Source organism: Echiichthys vipera (assembly GCF_963691815.1).
Source record: "Echiichthys vipera genome assembly, chromosome: 10".
Taxonomy (NCBI): Eukaryota; Metazoa; Chordata; class Actinopteri; order Perciformes; family Trachinidae; genus Echiichthys; species Echiichthys vipera.
In genome coordinates this window covers 21,096,486-21,122,028 of record NC_139835.1, presented here as the reverse complement: position 1 = coordinate 21,122,028, position 25,543 = coordinate 21,096,486, and the positions used below count along the sequence as shown (strand labels likewise).

The 25,543-nt window shown below is 41.8% G+C and overlaps 1 protein-coding gene across 1 annotated transcript in view; it reads left to right on the top strand.

The window, feature by feature from the left end:
* Positions 1–513: 513 nt before the first annotated feature.
* nalf1b (NALCN channel auxiliary factor 1b) overlaps positions 514–25,543 on the top strand; it is a gene marked incomplete at both ends in the record, with an annotated part of 76,590 nt that continues 51,560 nt past the window's right edge. Inside the window, 2 exon segments of the mRNA XM_083921024.1 lie at positions 514–1,150; positions 1,153–1,244. Coding sequence (XP_083777150.1) covers positions 514–1,150; positions 1,153–1,244 — 729 coding nt within the window.

Genomic DNA, 25,543 nt, shown 5'->3' with positions numbered 1-25,543 from the left:
GGCGGCAACTTAACCGCGGTCCAAGATGACAATGGCCAACGGGAGAAAGGATTCTAGGCTTTCCGCCCAGGTACCGGACAGTGTGCGTGCATCGAGAGGGCTCGTTGCTCTCCTTTAAGTGAATCTGCAAACCCAACGGCGGCAGACGCGCAGCATCAGTACCAAGAGGCTCACAACAGCTGGTCTCCCTGCGCCCCCCGACGAGAGAACAAACCCGGGAAGGGACGATAGGGAGAGGGGGGCATGCGGTCAAAGAGGACGCCGTTTCCCCCAGGAGAGCCATGGAGAACCGGGATGCGGCAGCGCGAAGCTTAATCTGTGCGGGCGCGCTAATTGGATCGGAATAGCACCGATTGCTGCAGGCGCGATAGAGGAGCGCCCTGGACCGGCGGAGGCACGGCACCCAACCGTTTGAGAGGAGAACCAACCGGAGTCCGTCCCCCCCAAGTCAATGAGTATTGTGGCAGAGCAGCCCCCGCGGTGGAGTCGGCCAGGGCAGCACTTTCCTAAAATATGACCAGGGGTGCTTGGATGCGTCGGCAGCATGATGAGGGCTTAAACTACTGGTTTGCACCCCGAGAGAACGAGAAGCCATTTACCGAGTCGGAGCGGGCCCAGAGATGGCGACTGTCGCTGGCATCTCTGCTGTTTATCACCGTCCTACTCTCTGATCACTTGTGGTTCTGCGCGGAGGCGAAATTGACGCGAACCCGAGACAAGCGGTCGGCCGAGGGGCTTGCAATTACGGACATGGGCGAGTACCCAAACTCCCTCCACCGACACCATATCCCAACATCACTTGACCCCAACAGTCTCGCCAGAGAGCAAGATGTTATTTTTCTAGGGAATTCTACCAAACCTCTGTGGCGAATGGACACCTGTCATCCAGACAGCCTGTTTAAAGACTGCTTTACTTTCACGGACGCGGAGACCGTGTGCCTGGGCCTCTCCGGTGGAGGGGAAAGGGGGACACAGTTGGCGTACGTAAATTTGAGCGATTTGTACCTTTCTTTTTGTAATTCCTACTCACTTTTGGATTTGTTTCACGGGTTTTCGAGTCCGGACGATTTGAATTGCACCCTGGATATGGCCAAGGGGGTGGATCTACAGGGATGCAGCAAGTGTATCCGGGCTTATCAGCTTCTTGACCAGCGGCGGAAGACAACTACCGGGAGTTTGAACTGCTGGTTCAGAAATACGAGACGGATGCGTACTCAGTTCGGACGTGCATGGAGGAATGCAAGGTAGGACTAACGAGGCCGGGTCTCTCTCTCTCTTTCTCTCTCTCTCTCTCTCTCTCTCACTCTCACACACACACACACACACACACACACACACACACACACACACACACACACACACACACACACACACACACACACACACACACACACACACACACACACACAAGTGGGTGGGTTTACAAGTGGGTGGGTACACAGTCGTCATGGCAACCGTTGGGCATATCTGTGAGTAATTGGTATTTAGTTTTTTCAGAGATCAGGCTACAAGGGGTGTAGAGGACTGGTGAACAGACTCCTGTAGTCCTTTATCTTTCTTTCTCCCTCTCCGTGTTTCTCTTTTTTCTGGCTCTCTAAAAGTCTAATCTTTCTAATATAGACCACTTTGTGAACTGTGACTGTGGAAGTGACATTTGGCATTTGGAGCAAGGGCAAGGCTTGCACCGCAGCTCTATAAGATGAGGGGGAGCAAGGGCTGTTGAGTGGTACTCATTTCAATATTGTTAATAGCGCATGAGTGATTTCTGCACCTAATCCAGGCTTTGCATTGTCCCCAGTATGCGTGTTGTTTCAAAAACATGGCAGCAGACAGCACATATATCAGGCTGTGGAGTACATGTTGTAAAAACATAGCACCGACATAATTTATACACACACACACACACACACACACACACACACACACACACACACACACACACACACACACACACACACACACACACTTTGTCTTTTGTTACTTTACAAAGGGAATGTACCTGTAAATAGTAACATGGAGGGGGTACATTGGTGGAATTACAGTTCAATCTGGTTCATTTATTGTGCGCTGGACTGTTGCAGAGGGTCCTTCTCCCCTGACAGCTGTGCATCCTCCTGTGCCCGCTGTCCATGGTGCTGAAAGAAAGCTACGCAAAAGGCCTTTCAGGAGGAGCATGCTTGATTCTTTAGATGTGTACTTATGATGTGAATTATTTCAATTGTTTTAAATGCTCTGACTGTAAAGTATGGTCATATAGTTCACTTTATTAACACAAAGACCATCACCAACCTCATTTCTTGAACAAAGCGGACTACTGAATCTCTCCCACCTCTACCCATATCTGATTTACTAAATCAGGTTGGTTTATGAGGTTTTTTTTTGGCTGAACACACCTGATAGATGGCTGCAATATGCAGTGTGGGGGTATTTTAGTAATGACATTAGGGAATGCGGAAGTATGGCCTGTCAAGGACAAAAGAGATTTACTGTATGTTGTACAGTATGTTAGCCTGGCTTGTACTGCTGCAGATAAAATACATGCATTCTTATACTACAGTATTGATTTATTTATGCTTGACAGATGAACGTTTCATGAACGACATTTTCTTTGTCCTGAACATTAAGGTTTTGAGGAATTATAATGTTGTTGTTCAAAGCCAGGAACGGTACAAGCAGGAAATCTTCCTCAAAACCTCCCTCAAAATGATCCTTCAACCAAAACACAAGATGGGTGTTCTACAAGGCCAGATGGTCAAGGTGCTGATAATCCATGTGTGTGTGTGTGAGAGAGGAAGGAAGGCCAGTTGGTAGGAGGATACACTGAGGATAAACATTCACAATAGAATCATGTGCTGCTCATATGTTTGTTAATTGTGAGCCACAGCTTATTGTTAGGTCTGTTTGTCTGCGTATCAGAATCAGAATCAGAATCAGAATACTTTATTGATCCCCGGGGGGAAATTCTTTTGTTCGAATGCTCCGTGCACAGTAGAAACAAGCCATAAAGATGAATAAGTAGAAATAAAATAAAGTAAGGATTCAATAAAATACAATTAAGATAAATCTAAAGTAGCTAATAAATAGCCAATAAAATACAGTACAAATAAATAATAAACAATCAAGTAAACAATCTGAGGTGAGTGTGAAAATACAATCTGAATATGTGTGCATTCATATATGTATGTGCTATGAATCTTTTTCCTATAAAAAATTAAAGCTGCTTCCTTCTTATGCTATCTAATCACTAGCGTGCATTTGCACTCCTACTCTTTGCTAATGTAATCAGACTCAGGCAGGGCTACAGCAGCCTTTTAGCCCCTTTAGCCCAATCTGAATTGCTAATCTGCTCCAGTGTTCGTGTGACCTTTGTGAAAGCACAGTACCCCTGGCCTGCATCACAAACCACCGCTCCTTGAAGAACCATTCTGCTGGACAATTAAAAGACATTAGACAGCTTGAAACAATAGTTATTGCTATTCACTCTTATCTCTGTGATTTCTCTCATCCCATCTGTTTTTTCAGCAGCTGCCTAAGGCCTCTTTTCAAATGGGTTAAATTGATTGAAACATTAAATGGTGGTTAAAGTGGTTTGTGTAGATGTATGTTGTTGAAGCTGTATGAGTTTAGGGCACAGGAGAACAGATGACTGGGTGAGATGAGAAGGAATAATGGAAGATATGAGTTTGGATTCAAAGGTTAACATAAATAATACCTTTGCACTGGAACTTGTAAACTGCAGAGACGCAACAATATCAGCACGTATAAACAGTACACACACATAACATTATTCAACTGGTCCACTAATCTACATGGACAGATTTAGACTTTGGGTGTCATCAGGGTGGTGTATGGTACTGGGTCTGCCTTGATAACTGGCAGTGAATGATGTGTTAAGTGTTACCTGTGTAGCTAAAGCCTCATAGAACTTATTCCTCTGTGTCAGAGAGCTCTGTTGTTGCCTAAAGTGATTCAAAAACACTTCTGTGAGCTGTACTGTTGCACTGGGGGACATGTTTCTTCATTTTCATGGACATAAGCACAGTAGTTTATTCAGTGTCAAACCACACAGCCCACCCATTAGTGCTCCAAACGTGTATTAATCCGTGGCTGAAAATAGTCCCCAACAAATGCACTATTTACTTCTGTTTGAGTAACATCTGATGGAAACTACAGTGCTTAGCTGTAAGTTATGCAGCCTTTAAAATACACATAATAAAACAATGATATTCATGACCCGTTTAAAAATATATACGTCTTCAGAAGAAATAATTGGGCTTGGGGCTGAGTGCCACTGGCCCTTTATTATCAGATGCTGCCTTTGACTGAGACAGGTATTTCTTGCTCTAACTTAGCTCTCAGACTCCCACCCAAATCCGACAACCTTTCCTTAATTATCAGTCTCAGCTCACAGCAACCACTTCCTCTGTTAACCTACTAAAAAAATAAACAAGATCATTTGATAAACCTTTTTTTCACCAAGGACATTTTGAAATGTCACAGCAGGGAAAGCCCAAGTGTAAATAATTGAATTCCTTTTAGCTGCATCGTATTGTGGATGCTGGCTCACTGTTTAACTGTCATTGCTTACTGAGGCACTTGAATAAAACAAAGCCATTGGTAATATTAGTAACATGTGCTTTTCCTACTTCAACAATTCAAAATGAATGCTTTAAAAAAAGCGTATGTATGGATGGGAACAGTGTCTATCCTACCTTGTGTTCCCTGAGAAACTCATTTCAGGACAATAAAATCCACAAACTACCTCTGAAGTAGCTTAAGGATCTCAATATATGGTGTTTTCAGACGATAATTAGTTTAGACCTTCATTGGAAATGGAACAATGACAACATGAGTAACTGTACACACAAGCATGCAGGTAGTATCAAAGGAAGTTCACATGATTGTGAACAAACAAGGCTTTTATGTCAAGCCAACAAAGGTAAAAAAAACAAACTTTTGTTGCAGTGTGGCCCATACAGTATACACCAGCACAGGGTTGTCATCAGAAAAATAAAAATACATCAAAGTGTAAGTAATTTAAAGAGATTGAGAAAAAGCTGATTTCCTGTATCTTGATGTACGATGATTATGTGTGATTGGCAAAAATGCATTAAGTTTATGGTATATCCCTTCTCTTTGTTTCCTGTTCTTTTCCTTATTCTTTCACACACACACACACACACACACACACACACACACACACACACACACACACACACACACACACACACACACACACACACACACACACACACACACACACACACACACACACACACACACACACACACACACACACACAGGAGCCCCATGTGCAGTGTTTCCTGCAGGTCCAGACCTGACTGTCCCTTCCGGTGTAATTTAATTTGCACTCCCATAATTCTCTGCTTCTCTGGTGGCTGTGTCTCCAGGGCTGTCTAAACATGTTGATCTCCTTTCTCCCTCTATCTGTCATGTGTCTCTCGCTTACTTTCACATCCTTTTCCTCTTCGTCTTTCTCCCATCTGTGTCAGAGCTCTCAGGAACCAACATCACACATACACATGTGCCCAGTATCTGTCTCCACAGCACCTCCACCTCTATCTACCTCCTCCTCAAAGACTTACTTCCCATCAGGGGCCTTGGCTTTCCTCTCCCTCTCCCTTCCTAGAAACATGTGGGTGTTGATCTCTTTTTTTTTCCTGCTGGAGTGATTGATACTGATCTAGGTTAAGGTCCTTTACTTCCCTTGAATTACAGGCCTGTCCACGCAAATCACACAGTGTGCTCCCTCACAGAGCCCTTCTTGCCTTCTGCTTATTCACTCACCTTTTCTCCACTATCACTCTTTCTTTCGACAATCCTTTTCTGCTCAGCCCCTATTTAGCTGTTTACGTTTTAACCCTACAGTGAGAAAAGACGGACTGTGTTTTCCATTTAATAAAACCGAATTACAAAAAGTCCCCACTGGAGTATCTGTGTATGTCAAAGCAAAACTAAAAAAGCAATAAGATGAGATACAATTTTATTTACCCCAGGAGGGAAATTTTGCATTATAAAAAGCAGAACAGAGAGGCAGTACGTTTTTAAAAGAGTCGACAGTCATGCTAGAGGCTCTGTGAGGCTGTGCATAGTGTAGGCACAGACATGCTTTCAAAAGTCAATGCTGAGATGTTTAGGTACATGTTTGCCATGATCACCATCTTAGTTTAGTGTGTTATGATTCTAACATGTACTAATTGGCACTAAACACAAAGTACAGCAGAACTTTGCAATTCTTTGTTCATAAACCAAATAATTTGACAATCAACATTTTTTGATTTGATGATGGTGCTGGATGAAAAATTAAAGGGGGAATATCATGCTCATTTTCAGGTTTGTACTTGTGTTATGGGTTTTTACTAGAAAATGTTTACATGCTTTAATGTTAAAAAGCATTTAACAAACACGTTTCTCATACTGTCTGTCTGAATATACCTGTATTTTCCCTCCATTCCATTTTAGCGTCTGTCTATTTAAGCCCCCCCGAAATCTCTCTGTGTCTCTGGGCTGTCATTGCAGCCGGGGAATGACTGAGCACAATAGCAGCGCTTTCTGCCTCTATATAGTAGAGTTGTGACATCACAACCGTACGGAGGTCCTGCCGGCTCGTTTAAAGGCACGTTTTCTGAATACGGGCTCTGTGCTCTGTGGATTGGGGTTTTGATACTTTGACAGTATTTATATAGCACTGAGACCTACTTTGTTATTTAAAAAAGTTGGAAATCTTACTTTATATAATATAGGACCTTTAGGGAATCATCAAAAGTTTCTTAATTGATCCTGAGGGGGATATGCATGTTATAAAAGTAGTGAGATTGAAACATAGCGGGTATGGGTCTCTCACTTAGCACTGCCCAACATGATTGTGATTGGATTAAAGAAATACAAATTCCCCGATACAAATCATATATTATTATCAAAATGGAATAATTCCCGTCAACGGATTAACATTTAAATAACGCTATTTTAAAAATAAATTAATAACTATTATGTGGGTCAGGTAGGTTGTCAACATCCCAGTCACTCTTGGAGTCACGCCCCTCCCCGTAGAGAGAGAGTGTGTAGCGAGAACATGTCCACAGCCCTGTGAAGCTGTGAGCCCCCCTGTCTCGTAGGCTACCTTAAGGATTTTCTATTTAGATGCAATGTACTTCTATTTCGGGAGTACATGAAAGCCGTAACGGGCAGTACTTGCCTTTCCAAGCCGGACTAACAGTGCAACACGATGACCCGCCGAGATGAATTCCCTGGGAAGACCGCGTGGACCCCACCCATTGAGAAGTGTCAAAATATTTTCGGTTCATTCGGAAACTGTGGCGTCTGCCTTTTGGCTCATAACAGCATGATGTGCTGCTTCCGACTCAAATCAGATAGTTTGCTTTAAACCTTTTCTCAGCTCAAACAAACAATAACATTACCATAACCTATTGATGACTCTTTTGAATTTACATCTTAGCCTACCATTTTTTCACAGAAGTTAAGCGTATAGCTTTGAGGGAATTATTTCCACCGGATCATGACAGGAGGGATTTTAATTTGTTGGACTAATTTATTTACAGACTTACATAATTACCAACATATTTTACTGGCATTTTCCAGGTAATGGAACCCCAGATAAGAACCTGATAACTCAAGTTTGCAGCTAGATTTGTATACTCCAATGCTGGAGTCTGGTCTGGCTGCAAACATGAGTCAATGTGAGACTAGGGACAACTAGACATTCAGCAAATTTTGCATTAATACAAATGGATGTTGTGCTAAACTACACATTTGTTAAAGTGAACAGCTTTATGTTAATTAAATGAAAATTTGCTTCGACACAGCACATAATGTACAGATTGTTCTGCTATCAACTCAGACAACTTTGCCCCACTGCAAGTCCAGCACACACACTCTCTCTCTCTCTCTCTCTCTCTCTCTCTCTCTCTCTCTCTCTCTCTCTCTCTCTCTCTCACTCTCTCTCTCTCTCACAAATTCAATTAGGGCTCTGTTCCTTCTCTTTGCAGCTCAGATAGATCCAGGGAAACTCCCCTTCATATGAGCTGCCAGTGTTTGTTTCTCCCTAGGCAGGAGATAAGGGAATGCGTCTGCTTGAGAAGAACACAGCAGCACTCCCATGGAAACGCCTCGTCGTCATCCTCTATTCCTCATCTACGCAGCACAATGAGACCGTACAGCTCCCTCCTTCGCTGCCTTGGGCCTCAGCTTCAGTCAACACACATGCACGCACGCGTACACACACACACACACACACACACACACACACACACACACACACACACACACACACACACACATATATATATAACGTATACTGTCCTCTCTTTTTCCTGTAGTCCTGTCCTTCGTTCTGTTAATATATGGAGGAGTACGGTCCTGTTTCGTGCGTGGGTACCTTTTAGATAAACTGAAAAAGTCAAAGAAAACAGTCTGTGCTCATCCATGCATGTGTGTGGTTGCCTCCAAGAAAAAGCTGCATGAATCCAGCCACTCCCTATAGGCAATAACTCTACTCATAATGGGATAAAAGTCGCAATGAGTTATTTGAATGCATCCAATTCAATCAGATCTATGTCATAAACAAATTACGTCTTTTACAAATGCACACTTGCTATCTGTCTCTTCTCTCGTCTGTCTCACTGGTATGCTTGGTTGAATGATTTGATGAGTGGGTGATGTGTTATGTTTGATTTTCTGTGACAAAGTGAAGAGAGAGAACGACAGAGAGCGGAAATGGCTGCTATTGATAACGGACTCCATACAGAATGCATTAAACTCTCAGATAAAACATCAGGCATTTATTTGGAAAATAATAATGAGGATTTTAGGTGTTTAACAGTCCATATCTACATAAAACAGCTGACATCTTCAGGACCTAAGGAGAAAAACTGGTATGTGTCTGTGCAACAGATTTTGCACTTGTGTCCAGGATACGGCTGATATCTGCCACTTCAGTTTTATTCGGTGATATATGGTGGCGAACAAAAGCAAGAGAACAATCAAATTGACAAAGTAATAACGTAAAGAGACTGATTTTAAAACAGGTGACTCTTTTTTTCAAGTTCTCCTTTGTATTGACATGCATTTGAATGGAATTAGTCATGTGTACAAATGGAATTAATTTAACCAGAACTAATTTGAAGGCATTTGGAAAGCAGAGTGCAAGTTTGTGCTATTTAGACACTATTTATAGTATTTCAGTGTGCTAACTGAAGGTGTTCATTCATTCATTCATTCATTCATTCATCTTCAACCGCTTGTCCCTGTCGGGGTCGCGGGGGGCTGGAGCCGATCCCAGCTGACATCGGGCGTGAGGCGGGGTACACCCTGGACAGGACGCCAGTCTATCACAGGGCACATAGAGACGAACAGAGGCAGACAACCATTCACACCTACGGGCAATTTAGAGTCATCAATTAACCTGCACATCTTTGGATTGTGGGAGGAAACCGGAGAACCCAGAGAAAACCCACGCAGACACGGGGAGAACATGCAAACTCCACACAGAAAGGCCCCAGCCGGGGCGTGAACATGGAACCTTCTCGCTGTGACCACCACTACACCACCGTGTCGCCCGACGGTGTTCATATTGGATGAAATAATGAATGAAACAGCACATCACATTTCATTTACATTTCATGTCCTAGAGGCAAAGGCATCTGAATTCTGGATGCATTTGAAAGCATAAAGGGTCTTCACATTAAACTTCTCTGTAAAATTGTTCAATGACTGAGGTGTGTATTATGATTTGAGTTCATGCATCTTTGGCGACTTATGAGATACGATAATACATTCATTCATCTTCAACCGCTTATCCCGGGGTCGGGGTCGCGGGGGTGCTGGAGCCAATCCCAGCTGAAATCGGGCGTGAGGCTGGGTACACCCTGGACAGGACGCCAGTCTATCACAGGGCACGTAGAGACGTACAGAGACTGACATTCACACCTACGGGCAATTTTAGACTCATCAATTAACCTTGCACGTGCATGTCTTTGGGAGGAAACCGGAATACCTAGAGGAAACCCACGCCGACACGGGGAGAACATGCAAACTCCGCACAGAAAGGCCAAGGCCGGGATGCGAACCTGTTACCTTCTTGCTGTGAGGCGACAGTGCTAACCACTACACCACCGTGTTGCCCTAATACGATAATACGATGCAATATATTTTATGGTTCCGGTAGGGATATTTGTCCAGGACTTAAATCTGCACACAAACCCTCCATATAATAATTAAAAAAAACAATATACAAACAAAAACAGCATTCTAGCCAGATATTGAGGTATCAATAAATCCATCTCTCTGTGACGCAAACACAATCATTTCCTCTCAGGTGTAACTACGTCAGTAAGTATCCTTTGGAAGTAGCTACGGTACTTTCACTGCCTACACTGTGATTATTACGACTGAAGTGACACTGACATTACACACTGAATTAGCCATAAGTGCTCCTGTCACGTTAACAGCAAAAGGAAGAAAGCAGGCCAGTGATTCCAACACAACAGGTCATACAGGGAACATAACATGCTGTTGAGGTGTTTATCTGATCCCTGATCAGCTTAACCACTGAATGATCTGTGTGGGTAAAAGAGCATTGTCCTGTTATCGGTGAGGAAGTGTGAGTGAGAGCACTGTCATGATCAGAAAGTAAGTCATTTAGTTTATGGATAGTTGTTAGATAACTGGCTAAGCTGCTAATGTTGTGACTACATTACTAGCGAAGTTATGGTGATGATTTGTATGTACCTGGGAAAACCTGAGATTGCAATCTGGCAGAGATGCATACACTTGTGTGAACAAAAGTTTATATAATTGCATCTGGATTTGAGATTAAAGACGCTTGAAATGGGAACAAAAACAACAAGATCAAAAAGGAAACAGACAGCAGCAAAAGTGAAGTAGGCTATGCTGAGAAAGCTACAGTCTGAACATCACCGGCAGACCAGTCATAGTTCTCAGACTCTGGTGACATTCTCACATTACTGAGTCACCATCAGTCGCTCTCAGCATGTCCTGATTCAGGGAGAGCAAGGCAGAGCACAGCAGAGGAGCGAGAGAAGATCGGCACACACAAACATACATGGCATAAGCAGACACATACTGTAGCATAAGGAACACCACACACACACACACACACACACACACACACACACAGACACACACAGACACACACACACACACACACACACACACACACACACACACACACACACACACACACACACACACACACACACACACACACACACACACAGACTGACAGATCGGGTGACACAAGACGGGTGGGGGGGAGACTAAAAAATCAATGGCTTTATTAGAGGGCTCGTTTCAGATCCCTTGTATTTTCTCTTCTCTGTATTTTTTTGTACAAACAATTCATTTGAGCACCTGGTACTACCTAATCCTTTTCAATTTTAATCAGGCGAGTGTTTCTGTCAATGGATGAGTGTGTGTGTATTTGTTGAGTGACATATCCACATGTTTGCATGCATGAGTGCATGGCATAGTGGGATGTTGCAGTCTTTTCCATAAGCTATTTGTCATTAATTTAGTATAAGAGTGAAAATAATGGGAATGAGGAAAATGAATATATTCACTTTCTTGCCCATAGTTCTACTCATCTATGTCGGCTGAATATAAATATCCTCTTGAACATATTTTTGCACATTCTTGCCTAGGTTTTTAAATAAAAAAAATATAGTCTTTTTTAATTTTTTATCTTATTTGTTTTCTATTCTATGTTTATATTGCTTGTTTCACAACAATGGCAGAACAAATAATTAGCAATAAACCAGATTCTGATAGCTACGGCCAGGAGACAGTTAGCTTAGCTTAGCAAAGAGACTGAGAGCATCATGTTGAAACTGCCCATTACCCTGAGCCCAGGGTGATATATATACACTGTTTTGTTTTATTCCACCATAAATCCAAGACTAAAGACATTCAATGTATCATAAATGATAAGATAAAAAGAAGCAAACCATCACTCTCTGGGAGCTTTCACCAGACAATACTTCGAATTTTTGCCTAAAAGATAACTGAAACGATAGATCGATTATCTAAGAAGTTCCCGATTAGTTTTCTGTTGATCAGCTAATAACAATTAACTGTTTTAGCTCTAGCTGCAACATCCTGATAATCAGACAACCAGTGTTGACATTCATAAATAAAAACACAGGGGCTTGTTGTTCCTTTATTTCTGGATTCTAACAAGTCTGAAAAAATGTGACTTTGCTTTCAACGCTCTAAATGTTTTCAGTCATGCTGGAAATTTTTGTCCCTGTGGTAATGATAGAAATGATGGCAACAATATTGCATTATTTCATGGCTGTTTCCAGGGCAGCATGATGAAAGATTACACTTACGGTGACAACCCTTCATGTGTGATACAGACAATATATTTTTATTTTGTATTAATTTGTGTGTGTGTGTGTGTGTGTGTGTTTTTCAAGTGAGGTGAATATAGCATTCAGGCAATATACCACTAAACGCTTTCATTCAAACTGATGCAAATTAGGTTGTGTTGTCCTCCTCGCAGGCCTCATTATGAAGCTAAGGAGGCTGATTATTCACATCATTATTCCAGCGGCACCTAGCAACCACCTCACAACTAAGGAGCCTTTCCTGGTGCATAATACAGACTTAAAGTGTGTTGTGAGACCTACACTACCTTTGGTGGTCCGATTTTGTGATTGGGCTGAAGCCAAGCAGTAGTATCCTCACCCCCACACCTCCTCCAGTCTGACAGTAATTTGATTGTGGACGAAAGCGAGAGAGAGAGAGAGAGAGAGAGAGAGAGAGAGAGAGAGAGAGAGAGAGAGAGAGAGAGAGAGAGAGAGAGAGAGAGAGAGAGAGAGAGAGAGAGAGAGAGAGAGAGAGAGAGAGAGAGAGAGAGAGAGAGAGAGAGAGAGGGAGGTTTTGATGGGTATAGATAGAACATGGAAAAGGAACAAAGCAAGACAGAAAAGGAATGGAGCGGAGCTTGACCTGATGATGAGGGTCTTATCGGCACCTTTTGTAATGGTTTTTCGTCTGCTGTATGTGTGTATGTGTGTGTGTGTGTGTGTGTGTGTTGGGGGGGGGGGGGGGTAGTGGGGTTTTCCACCTGCAGAAGTTTTCCTCTATGTCTAAGATCCCTTTGTCCATGCGTCCCTCAGCTGCCGTCTGCTATTTGTCAACTGCAGCTGTGTCACTCTTCACCCTTTACTTCGTCTTTCCTGCTGTTATGCTTCATTTTTCTTTACCAGCTACGACAGCGAGGTTTGTGAGTCTGTGTGTGTCATAATGGATAGTTGTGGTCCGAGAGACACCTACACAAATAGCTATGACAGACTGCTACTGTATGTGTGTATTTGCAGCGCCTTAACCCGGAGGGTATGAACGTGTTTTGCTGTAGATATCGTCTCCCCACTGTAATGCTACACAGTCTCTTTTCAACTCATTAAAATGTTAGCATTGAGCATTTTCTGCAAACCACAGATATGTTGAATATCAATGTTTCTAAACTGATGCAACCCATTCTCATTCCCTACTCCTCACTTATAGACACTATTTGAAGCTCCATGGTTTCAGTTTTAAACACATGATTAGTATTGTTATTAAAAAATACTAATGTTACCTGGGTTTAAGCATTAAAATGACATGGTTAGGTTGAGGAAAAAGTTGTTGTTTGGGTTAAAATAAGTCTGTTAGGTAATTAAGTTTAATTTTGACATGGATCACAGGACACAGGAAGTGGAACGGGACACGAACGGGACATGGGTCCCCCTGGGTGAAAGCCTTGTGTGTGACTGACCCAACCATCCACCCCAACCTTCTCCCTTAGGGGAATGAGGCTTGTTATACTATGTCACCTGACTTCTGGAGCACTTGCTCTGACACTGGAGTCAGTTGATATCCCGGGAGGTCGCATATAGACGTAAAAGTAAATAGCACTAAATCTAAATATTTCCGTGGTTTGCAGAAAGGTACAATGCCATAATTCTGTCAGGCACTCTTCCATTCATCTTACCATTATTATCAAGGTAGCTACACGTCACACAAACGCTGCCCCCTTTCGTCACCTCCTCCTCCTCTCCCTGTCTTGCTCCCTTCCATCCTAATCCTCCTGTGCAAGATCTTAGCTGCATAAAGCTGTCCCCCATCCTTTCTCCTTATGGCAGGATTTACAACAGTACAACAGTATGCCCCTTTTAGTACTTATGTAGCTTCCACTGTTACAGGGCCATGCTCTTTGGAGAGCGTTAGATTCAGTTGCTTTTTACAACACTGTTGTGCATTATGTTTAAACAAGTTGTCAAATCTCTCCATAAGAGACTGTGATAGCCTTTGTTTGGGGCACAATGATTCTCGGGGCATTCCTAGCCCCGTTTGGGACACACGGTGTCTCACAGATTCTCAGAGAGGTCCCATAGAAAAGTGCAGGGGAGCGGCTGTGTGCTGTTCCTTATCCAAAGTAAGGAAGTTAAGAAGATGAATGTTTGCAAAACTGTCCACTTTGTCTTCAGTTATGCTATTTGAAACACTTGAGATGGAGCATAAATCCCATCTTCGTCTCAATTGTTTTCCAATAAGTTGATGAAGACACTGCAATTTTAAACAGAATTGGCTACGCCACACAATGTGAAAATTATTATTTGTTGGATGAATTTTCAGATACTTCATATTTTTTAACTTTTAAAAGAAAATGGACTCTAGGATGAGGACTAAGTAGTTGGTTTGACAAATGTACATCTGGCTAACTGGCCCACTCCTGCAGAACACAGCCAGTGGGGTAGTGGTTGTTGATGAGGTGGATATACTACTAGATAAATGGTTACTAAGGAGGAAGTGTGTATACTCTTCTATATATTCCAATGGCTTTTGGCTGATAGGTGGGCATACAAACTGCCACAATAAGAGGTGGGTATACTCTGTATACCTGTGGATACCCTTCACTAAACCACTACACAGTGCCACTTCCCTGAGCTTTTCTATGGGAACCAAGGGCTAGGAGCCTCCCCTTCAGTTTAATCAGCCACCTTTTTAAATGTGACTGTCCCCACTTTCATTTGGCAGATACATGTCGGGACTCTTTTTAATTTTCCCTCAGTGCCTTGTCTTTTGTTCTTGGTGTCAGTAAGTTAAAGTATGCATTGCGGCACTTGAGCATAATGTGCTGTCTTTCCTACAGTATAATCTTGTGTGTGTTATTTCATTCCCTCAGTGAAGTGTCTTTAAATAAGATAGAATGAAAAGTAGATGTGAATTCGTCAGGCAGATTTTCTGCATTTCTAACATTTAGGATTTAATGATTATTTATGTTTTAGTAGCAGTGTTGGTGAGATATGAGGGAAGGCATTTTACTTTTTATGGGACTTGTATGTGTATGGCTGTGTGAGCGAGCAGGTGGAAAGGGAGAGTGAGAGAGAATGAGGGCGACTTTCACAAACTGACTTATTGATTTCCTATTTGAAGGCAGGGGTGAGATTTCGGTTGGGAGGGATTGGGAGGTGGCGTTGTCAAGAGAAATAAAGACATAAGGTGGAAAGAAAAGACAAAAAGAGAAGGGGGTGGGGCCGAGATTGACAACAGAATAATACTGATGATGCTTGAACACCTGTAAAAAAGAGTGGACACGCAGGGGGAGGGCTGATAATGGGGAGTATGGGGGCTTGACCTTACCCCCACCCCGCCTCCTCGCCTATCCATGATTGATCAGTCACACAAGGCACGGCACACAGATGCTGCTAGCACACCTCTGGCATGGGAAATGATGGTGATTGATTGATAGGGGAAGATGAGGGTCATATCCTGTACAGAGAACAGCAGGGCTGTTACTGACAGAATTACTTTGGCTTTCTCTTTCTCTCTTTTATCTCTTCCTCTACCTCCATCATGTTACATATCCTGGGTGCAAAGTCAGCATCCCCACCAGCTGATGTGAAATAAGCAGGATTGTTCATGTTTTGCAGTGTTGAGCTAGTTAACCCTCTTATTATTATTATCCTGTATTACTGTATCAGTAATTCAAATGTTATGGGTTCTAACATAACCCTTGGATGGTTTGGATGCTAACTATAGAAAAGCATCAGTGGACAGGCAACACAGTGGTTAAATATATGCTTTAATGTTTGTAGGGTCAAACAGTTAGCTTTTCTTTTATAAGCGAAAATAGTTTGAAGATGAGGAATAACCTTATAATGAGTAACGTAATCTATCAGATGTTTGGCTGGAGTTTCTGAAGTGTAAATATCCCCAAACCAAATAGAGAACAACTGATATAGTAGCACCTTGGCTCCCACAGTGCAGATATTCCAGTCCTGAACAGGTGTTTTTTGTAATTTAAGCTGTAACCCCATGTGATTAGTGAGCTTGCTTTTGGAAATAAAAATCGATTTCTACTTAAGGTAGTACGTTATCTTGGCATACAATCATTTGCAGCTTACTGTATGTTAGAGCAGATAAATACTGTTAAATCCATTCTTTACACGTTTTCTTGCGTTTTGGAAAGGTTATTTCCAAAATGACCAGTTCATGCCTTACACAAACACACACACACACACACACACACACACACACACACACCAATTCAACCAAAAAAAACACACCTGACTTGAGTCATGCAATCACCTGAATTGTCTTCACACAGTTGATTTGTTGGATCAGGTGTGTTCTTGCTTGGTTGGAATGAAAACCTGCAGACACAGCGGCCCTTTACTGGATCACTTTGACACCCCTGCTTTAGAGTAACTGCTGTTGTGAACAGAAACAGACCTGAAAAATAGCACTGAGCTGCTGTGAACAGTTGGGATCAGAGCCAGTGCCACACTAAATGTGTTCTGTGTCCACACAGAAAAGGCTTCCCTCAGCATAGTTACAGTAGGCCTACATAATTACAGCTTCTTCACCCCTTCACCAAACAACTTCACCTGACTGTGGCTCTTTTTTTTTACCAGACTAAAACTGATGTAACTCTTCCAGTAGTAGCCTACTTTGCAGTTAAGAGAGTTAACAAGAGGTACCGTCTGACCTTGTTTTCTGAGTTGATACTTCAAGTCAATTATCCATGTGTTTCAAAATGACTTCAAGACAAAAAGTGTGGAAAATGTATTTAAATCCACCATTCACACAGTTAATCTTCGGTAATATAAGCTAACTTCTAAAGTCAATGTCAACATTTCCAGTTTCACAGAGCTACCTGAGAAAACCGAACCCCAACACCCCAACACCCCAACACCCCATCATTCCAGTCTAAAGTTAGTGATGGCAAGGCATAATATACTGCAAGGCATACTATACTGTAGTGTTTGGGTGCTACAAGCATTGAAGCACATGCAGGAAGTGGTGGCCTTACTTATGTTGGCTTATATGAATCATGTGGAAACAGCAACATAAACGTGTATTTAGTTTGGATTGGTGATATTTGATGCCTATACCCAATCTGCTTAATGAGGTTAGGGCCAGGGTCCAAATATTAACATTGGTGCATCCTCTTTTCCACTGCCTTCTTGGATTTCTTTGTCTCAATTTCTCTCTCTATCTCTGTATGTGTCTCTCTCTCTTGAAGCTGCATGAACAGCAGCACAGTGCAACAGTTGAAAGGAGAAAATAGCAGGTGGATCATGTGGTGCTTTTACTAGTCTTTGCTTGTGATACTTAAACCCCCATTTAATGTTTGTCTGTTGGCATGTGTGAGCGTGATCTGGGCATGTGCTTGGTGTGTAATGTGTGTGTGTATCATTGTGTTCCTGTGTGTTCTTGGGGCTCAGTGTAATCACAGCTCTAATCTGTCTGCCAGGAGTCTGTGTGTGGGTGACATTAAAGTTCTCATTAGCACTGTAACTCAGCACCAGTATCACTGTGAAGACACCAACAACACATCCACTGCAGCAAAATCTACCCACCATGTCTGTGTGTATGTGTGTATGTCTATATGTGTGTAGGTGTGTGTGTATGTGAGTGTGTGTGTGTGAGAGAGAGAGTCAGAGAGAAAGAGAGAGAAAGAGAGAGAAAAAGCTTCTTAAGTTAACAGTTCAAACCATTTCTTGCACCCAATCTCCTCATTTTCTTTTCTTAGTCATTGTTAATGGGCTGTCGATTTCATTACTCATTTAGGCAAAATTAGATAAAACAATATGAGCTTTGTTTAGTAGTATGCACTATAAAAAAGTTGGGTAAGTAAAATAAAGTAAGTAATATTGTGTGATTAACCGGATGAGATGAATCATTTCTTGCTGCTCCACATTTTCATTGAAAAGCTTAACATTTCTCTTTATCGACACACTGTTTAATGTGGCTTATGCTAAAGTAAGGCAGGGTGAATGAGAAAGAAGAGGTGTAAGGAAGGAATAGTTGGGAAGAAGGAAGAGATAGGTTGCCATGGTAACAGGAAACGGGCTGGAATTGAGTGAAAGATGTGTTGTAGACCGGTTTACTGAGTGGAAACCATAATAATGCATGGTCTATCGTGGCTATCGTAACTGGAGATGATCTCTATTCCCTTTCCTTCGCTTAGCCCGTGACCCACCTCTGAATGCTGTTTGAATAAGCATGGCTGTGAGCCCTCTGCACCAAGTTAGTCTGAGTTGTTTGCAGCGAGCATATTAAATAAAAGACCCAGAGCTAGAGAAGTGGGTCAGGGGAGGATATGGGCATCTACACTGCACTTTCTCTACAGTGCTAATGCACAAGTAAGCTGCCCAACTAGTTGTTGCTGGGGGTGACTGGAGCTAATAATGCTAACATGCTAACACAGAGCTAATCATCTCTGTTATGCACAGAAATTATATCCTCTAGAGGATATTGTGGTGTGCAAGAGTGTTGCACTGGGAAACGGGCGCATATATATGTCCCTTGGGTCCTATATCCATAGGTGCGTTTACGCTATGGTGGTCTACTCGGAATGAGGCGGGTCTATCTCGACAAAAAAGCCCCTAATTTGCATGTGAGTTGCTTAGGAGGCCGTTTGACCAGGTAGTAAAGGGGTCCTCTTTTGTCCCCTGAGATATACCCGATTGCTGATTGGATAACGCTAAGCTGGGTGTGACGTGTGATAGTACAGATGCCACAACAACACGGTGAAGTAGAATACACACTTTGATCCAGTGGTGTAGTAGAACGCAGCGCAGAAAATGATCAGTGCCTGCACTGGCACGGCACTTTGCTGCATGCTCCCTCTCTCCCTCTCTCTCACACACATACACACATACACACCGTAATGTTAGTACTGCAAGCAGGATGACAGCCTGTCTGTCAACACACACTTTCACAGCGCCTCAAATCTTTAAGGTTGAGGGTTTTCTTTCAAGTTACTTGTACATAAATTGACTTTGTGAATCATACGGGCCACCTTAAATCAAACTATTCTGTATTTCTCACTTTGAGGAAGTAGGGTGCAGTGCTGTATCGGTGATCAGCTTATCACCGCCGCTCTAAACCCATTCAGAGTGATATGTCCCCTCCTGAGTCTCGGAAATCCCTGTTGGGCCTTTTTTGTAACGGAAACACGCCAAGTGAACGGCCATTTGCCCTGAAACTTTCCGAGCAGACACTTTATAGGGCTAGTGGAAACAGCTGGTCTGTAATTGGATGTAATGTTAGCATTTTATAGTGAAGCTAGGTTTTTCTTTTCTTAGCTGCAGCTTTGAAACAGACTGGATTTTGTAGTTCAGGATGGGTTTTCCCTGAATAAATGTTTTTTTTTGTCTTGAAAAAGCCAGGTTTAATGAAAAAGGCTTCAAAAATGAAAGCAAGAAGGAGTTGAGAGTGTGATAGTAGATCCATCAGACTTGTCTCTAGTGTCCTTGGTGACGCAGACTTGCAGTTTTTCTGCAGTAGGAACAACAGAGAGAGAGAGAGAGAGAGAGAGAGAGAGAGAGAGAGAGAGAGAGAGAGAGAGAGAGAGAGAGAGAGAGAGAGAGAGAGAGAGAGAGAGAGAGAGAGAGAGAGAGAGAGAGAGAGAGAGAGAGAGAGAGAGAGAGAGAGAGAAGGTACATTTTGAGGGTCAGGGGATGAGACGAACACTGAAGCTCAAGGAGTGAACATTCGGCACCTGCAGTGGGACTTGGCTGCTACAGCAGTTTATTTCTTTCTGGAGGAGATGGGGTCTCTGATGCAGCTCTGTTGATCTGCTGCACAATACAAAGTTGACAAATGTTATTGTCAGTAGCTGGGTTTAACTTGGTGTTGAAATGAATAGACTTCCTACTTGGCTTACGTGCTGTAACCATGCTGTGTATGTGTGTGTGTGTGTGTGTGTGTGTGTGTGTGTGTGTGTGTGTGTGTGTGTGTGTGTGTGTGTGTGTGTGTGTGTGTGTGTGTGTGTGCGTGTGTGTGTGTGTGTGTGTGTGTGTGTGTGTGTGCGTGTGTGTGTAAGGGAGGGGGATCAATAGCTCAGGGTTTTGGCAAAGATTAAAGGATGAATGCAGAAAGCTGAAGTAAGACGATAATGTTGGAAACACAAGGTGAAGTGCTTGGTTTATTGACAGATAAATATGTCTCCTAATATTTTTGGCTCAAGACTCAACTGCCTTTTCTATGAAACAAAGATACAGTAAATATACATTCACTCAATGGAAATAATTCTTACATACAGCCAGCCTAATCATATAGAATAATAGTATTTCCCTGTTTTAGAGGTAAATGAGGGAGCAAGCAGGTTCACCTAGTCATGCAGAGTTAGCTTGTTGACAGACATTTTTACTATGCACACCTGCTGAGTGGTGCTCTTGTAACAGCAGCATATTACCACTTCAGCTATCTATACAGTACCCATTAGGCATGCAGACCCTCACTTTTACTGCCAACACATTCTTACAACGTTGACTGCATGAGAGAAAAACACACTGGCTAAAATTATGAATACACAAGATCTCTATAGAATGCATTCAGAAGAATTGTATTAGCAGACGATACCACAAAATTTGGTTTGGATGATGACATGTTATGCAGCTATATGCTATCATTTATTATGTGTGAATTACCGTATTTTCTGCACTATAAGGCTACTATATATGGACCAATATTGAGCCACAACAGGTCTCGCAACTACGGTAAGCAGCCGCCGACTCTATTTTCCCCTGTAGAAGAAGTAACGCGTGGTGCATGTTGAGATATATGACTGCGCGAAGCGTGCCGTTTCATTTCCATTTGTGTGTTTGTGTAAAGACCCCAAAATTGATGACTCTAAATTGTCGTCTTTATTGTCGTCCCGTCTCTATGTGCCCTGCGATAGACTGCCGTCCTGTCCAGGGTGTACCCTGCCTCATGTCAGCTGAGATCAGCTCCAGCCCCCCCTTGTCCCTGATAGGGACAAGCGGTTGAAGATGGATGGATTTTTGCGTGCATGCATACAACCTTAGCAGAGATGCAGTCCTATTTCATTTGATCCAACATAATTGAGGTATTTTTAATGTATTGATCTTATTGATGCTAGTATCTCTACTCAAAAGGGTAAAAATTAGATGAGTTTGAATGGGGATCGATCATGGGCCAGAGGGTGTCGTAGTAAGAAACTCTGGAAGTGAAACCCAACTTGGGGGTTAAGAAGGAGCGAGGACAGTAAGCTGAAAAGAGGTGAGGAGTCATGAGACTTGAGACAAACGGGAGAGAAAAGAGTTTTACACACCTATAGTAGGTAGGCATAAATACATTTGATTAGGCATGGTCTGTTTCTGACGTTCTAATGCTTCAAGTGTAAGCATAAGGGGCCATACACATGCAATGTTTTTTGCACCCTCAAATCCATTGTTCGTAATGTAAACACGCAGATGACACACTCATGCATTTCCCAGGGGGTAAAAGACAGCATGTGTACGGCTCCAAATTATCAAGTGTTTTTACCATATGAAGGAAGGTGTTTGACCAAGTTCATTAAATGTATGGGTTCTCTCTGCCTGTTTAAAATTTTAACCAGTCATCTTTAAGCAATTCCAGTCAGAGCGGTTCTATAAATGGACCACTGAAAACTTTTCCTTAATTAATAAAGGTTAATGCATTCAAGATGGAACACTTAATCCTGCAACACAGAGGACATTTGGTTGAACATTCACTTTAAGTATGTTTGATATCATTTTCGTCAATATTTAATGTAGAACATGAAGACCATTTCTAAATGGTCTTTCTGGGCCTTTACCAAATCTATTCTTCGAGGGAATGAAGCATTTTGTACTTTTCCCTCTACTACTTTAGTAATAAGAGCATTCACATAGACTGTTACAGATGTTTCCTCACTATGAACATGACAGGTGAAAGGGGGAAAATGGCTTTGGTTCAATAGTAAAAAACAGTATTTCTGTGCAAGGCTGAGTGGCCTATGTTTGTAACGACATCCCAATAATATTGTAGGAACATACAGTAGAGCTGCAGGCGGAAACATAGCTTTGTAACTACAGCACCAAGAAAATGACTGTCAGGACTATATGGTAACATCTATGCATTGAAACGTAAATTAGCATCACAATACTTAAGGTAAAATGTTTTCAAGTATTCAGATTAGTAGACAAATATAAAATGCTTACATTTGATGCAATCTTATCTTCTACCTACACACACATGCAACACAAATTCTTGGGTGTGTAATAATCCATTACATTCAACAATTTTCAGTTGTTCCTTTTTCAAGTGATTGAACTGACCTAATTAGTGTAAGTTCAGAAAGGAATTGAATTATCATTAATTTACTCACCTTCTCATTAATTAAAAAACTCACTTAGCATATATTCAGGGTCTCTCCTATACACCGCCGGACATCCAGGCTGAAGGGTATTCAACTACAATTTGCCTATTCTTTGGTGGATAATGTTCATATTTAGGTGCTAACTGAATGTATTAATTATTAAGTCTTAGCACCATATTATTAGTGACAGTGTTGCTGCAAACATCTAAACACACCCTGATTAAAGGGGACTTACTATACACATTTCAGGTTCATACATGAATTTTGTGTTTCTACTATAACATGCGTTGATGCTCAATTTTTAAAATTTTTTTTCTCATACTACTCATGGTTGCTGTTTTCACCCCTTTCACCCTTTTTCAACAGTCAAAAGTCACAATTTAAGCCTTCTTAAAATTAGTATGTAGCTACATGTTGTTAGCAGTGGACTGTGGGGGAATATAGCAGCATTAATAATCAGCAGACCTTTGTTTGACCGGTCGGAATAACTGTCCCAGTGGGATGGTAGAAATACAGTAGATGGTTGTGAAAGACTGGAGCTAGACCTTATGAAACATTTAAGCCAAGCTGTCTTCTGAACTGGTTCCAGATTTTTAATGTGTTGGTTACAGTTTTGAGCTGAGCAACTGGGAACAAACCTCCAACCAAAATGAGAGACACAAAGAGGATTCTTCCATCTGGGCCCACTGGGGTTGTTCACCCGGTGTATTATTTGTGTTTCTTGATTTTGCAGGCCCAATAGTATTGGTAGAAATTGGTCAATGCCATGCCTCCTTTAGACTTGGGAAGTTGAAGGTCTCTTCTCTGGATACATGCCTGCTTATTACACCATAGCAGTGTGTTCACTTGATTAAGTGTGGGAATAAGGATTTACTTTTTTCTTAAATGAATATTGGAATATGTTGTAAGGAATACAGAAACTGAGGAAGAACCACCATTTTTATAAGGTCAGCGCATCCCAACAGAGAGAGAGGGAGGGTGGACCATCTAGCTTAATCCAATTTACAAAGATCTTATAATGGCCGGAAATTTTTAGCAAAGAGCTCTGTAAGTGATTTTGTGACAAAGGTTCTGAGGTATCTCAATCCTTTGGTGACCTTTCTAAAGGGAAAGAGCCACTGGGGAAGCCCTACAGCGAGGGAGTTAACAGGGAAATATTTACTTTTCCTGAGGTTAAGTTTATAACCGTAACGCTCTCCAAATTGCTCTAGGGTGCTTAAGACTATAGAGAGGGAGGACGCAGGGTTAGAAATGTGCTTTAGTTAACTTTTAACTGTGAAGAACGATTTTTCAATAAAGTACGTGGGCTATCTGCTGTATATGTAAACGGAAATTATGTACATGCTTATTGACATAAAGAGTGGGTACTGGTCACTGCAGACACATTCTGCTGCCAGGTGTGAAGAGACGTAATGAGAGCTGTCCACTTGTGATCTGATCATTCAGGATGGATGTTAATACCAGGTGAGAACAGGTCCTTTGATAATCCAACTATTCACTAACTAGGACCTAGAAATAATAAGACTAAAACAAGGAATGGATATCAAATCATCACAATAATTCTAGTCTTTGAGTACTTTTGAGTGAATAGGGAAGAGAAAAACTAAAAAAGCTATTTTATACATGGCATATACTTGAAGGTGTTACAGGACAGCCAGCAAGGTTTGAGCACAACTGTTACAAGTGAACCAATGATATGAACTTTAGTCTTGAGACTTTTGCTATGATTTAAACCATGTATGAAAACAAACTGCAGGTAAAAGTTAAGAAGAAGGGTCTCCTCCTTGTATTAATTATTTCCCAAGCTGCTACGCACATCAACAGTGTTAAATTGTAAATATATTACATTCACTATACTGATACCATGCTTGCTACTTTTTTCAACTGGCAAACCTCTTGTTTATAATATTGCTAAAATTAACAGAAAGTATTTCAACAAGGGAAGTCTTCTCGTATTAATCGCATATCTCCACAATTCGACACATTGGCAGTGTGAGTGATGCATATTGATAGCAATCTGCCAAGAGTGCATTGTTCATGACATTCAACCCTATAACAATAACATGTTTATGGGCATACCAGGGAATGGACTTGCAAAGCTTTTTGCACATCTTAAATTTGGTGTTAATCTACATAACCCTGAGAATATTTTTGAGCAACTATGCAATATTTATACTATTAATATTAAATATTATAAGTTTAAAGGTCATTTTGTTCTACAGTGTATGCAGAGATGTCTGGGAAAGATAATATTACAGCAGTCATGGTGACACATCGCACCTGCAGCTAATGTAAGGTTTCCCCCTTAGGGGTCAGAGGTTTGCCCATGTTATTGCCTGCGTGCAGACAGAAAGAGAGAAAGAGTCAGTGTCATCTGTGCACCTGTGTATGTTTTTTGTCCCATGCCAGCATGGCCTCACTGAAACCTGATGTTATCAACCTCTGGTGATGAAAGGTAGACTTTCTCCTTGCCAGGTGTCAATGGCAGAGGAAAAGAGAAAGGGAGAGAGTCCTCCATGGACCTTGCTGAACACTTGTGGTCATGCTAATCTCAGTCATGAGTCAAGTCTATGCATGTTTCTGAATCAAATTTTAAATCCCTTTGGATTTATTATCATCCCTTCGTATAATCTCTCACAAGACCAAGTGACTTGAACAGTCACCATGATTACAAAGCACCTTTTGGCTAAAGACTGAGTAATCTAGTCTTAATTGGCTGACTTGCATTTCTTCCAGCTTTTGGTTAACAACAGATTATATGGGGAAAATACACTCAGTTGTCTAAAATGTATGTACTCTTTCGCATACAACACAGCCCTACACTAAATATTACCTTCATGAAGGTTATAAAGTACAGTTTTTGTT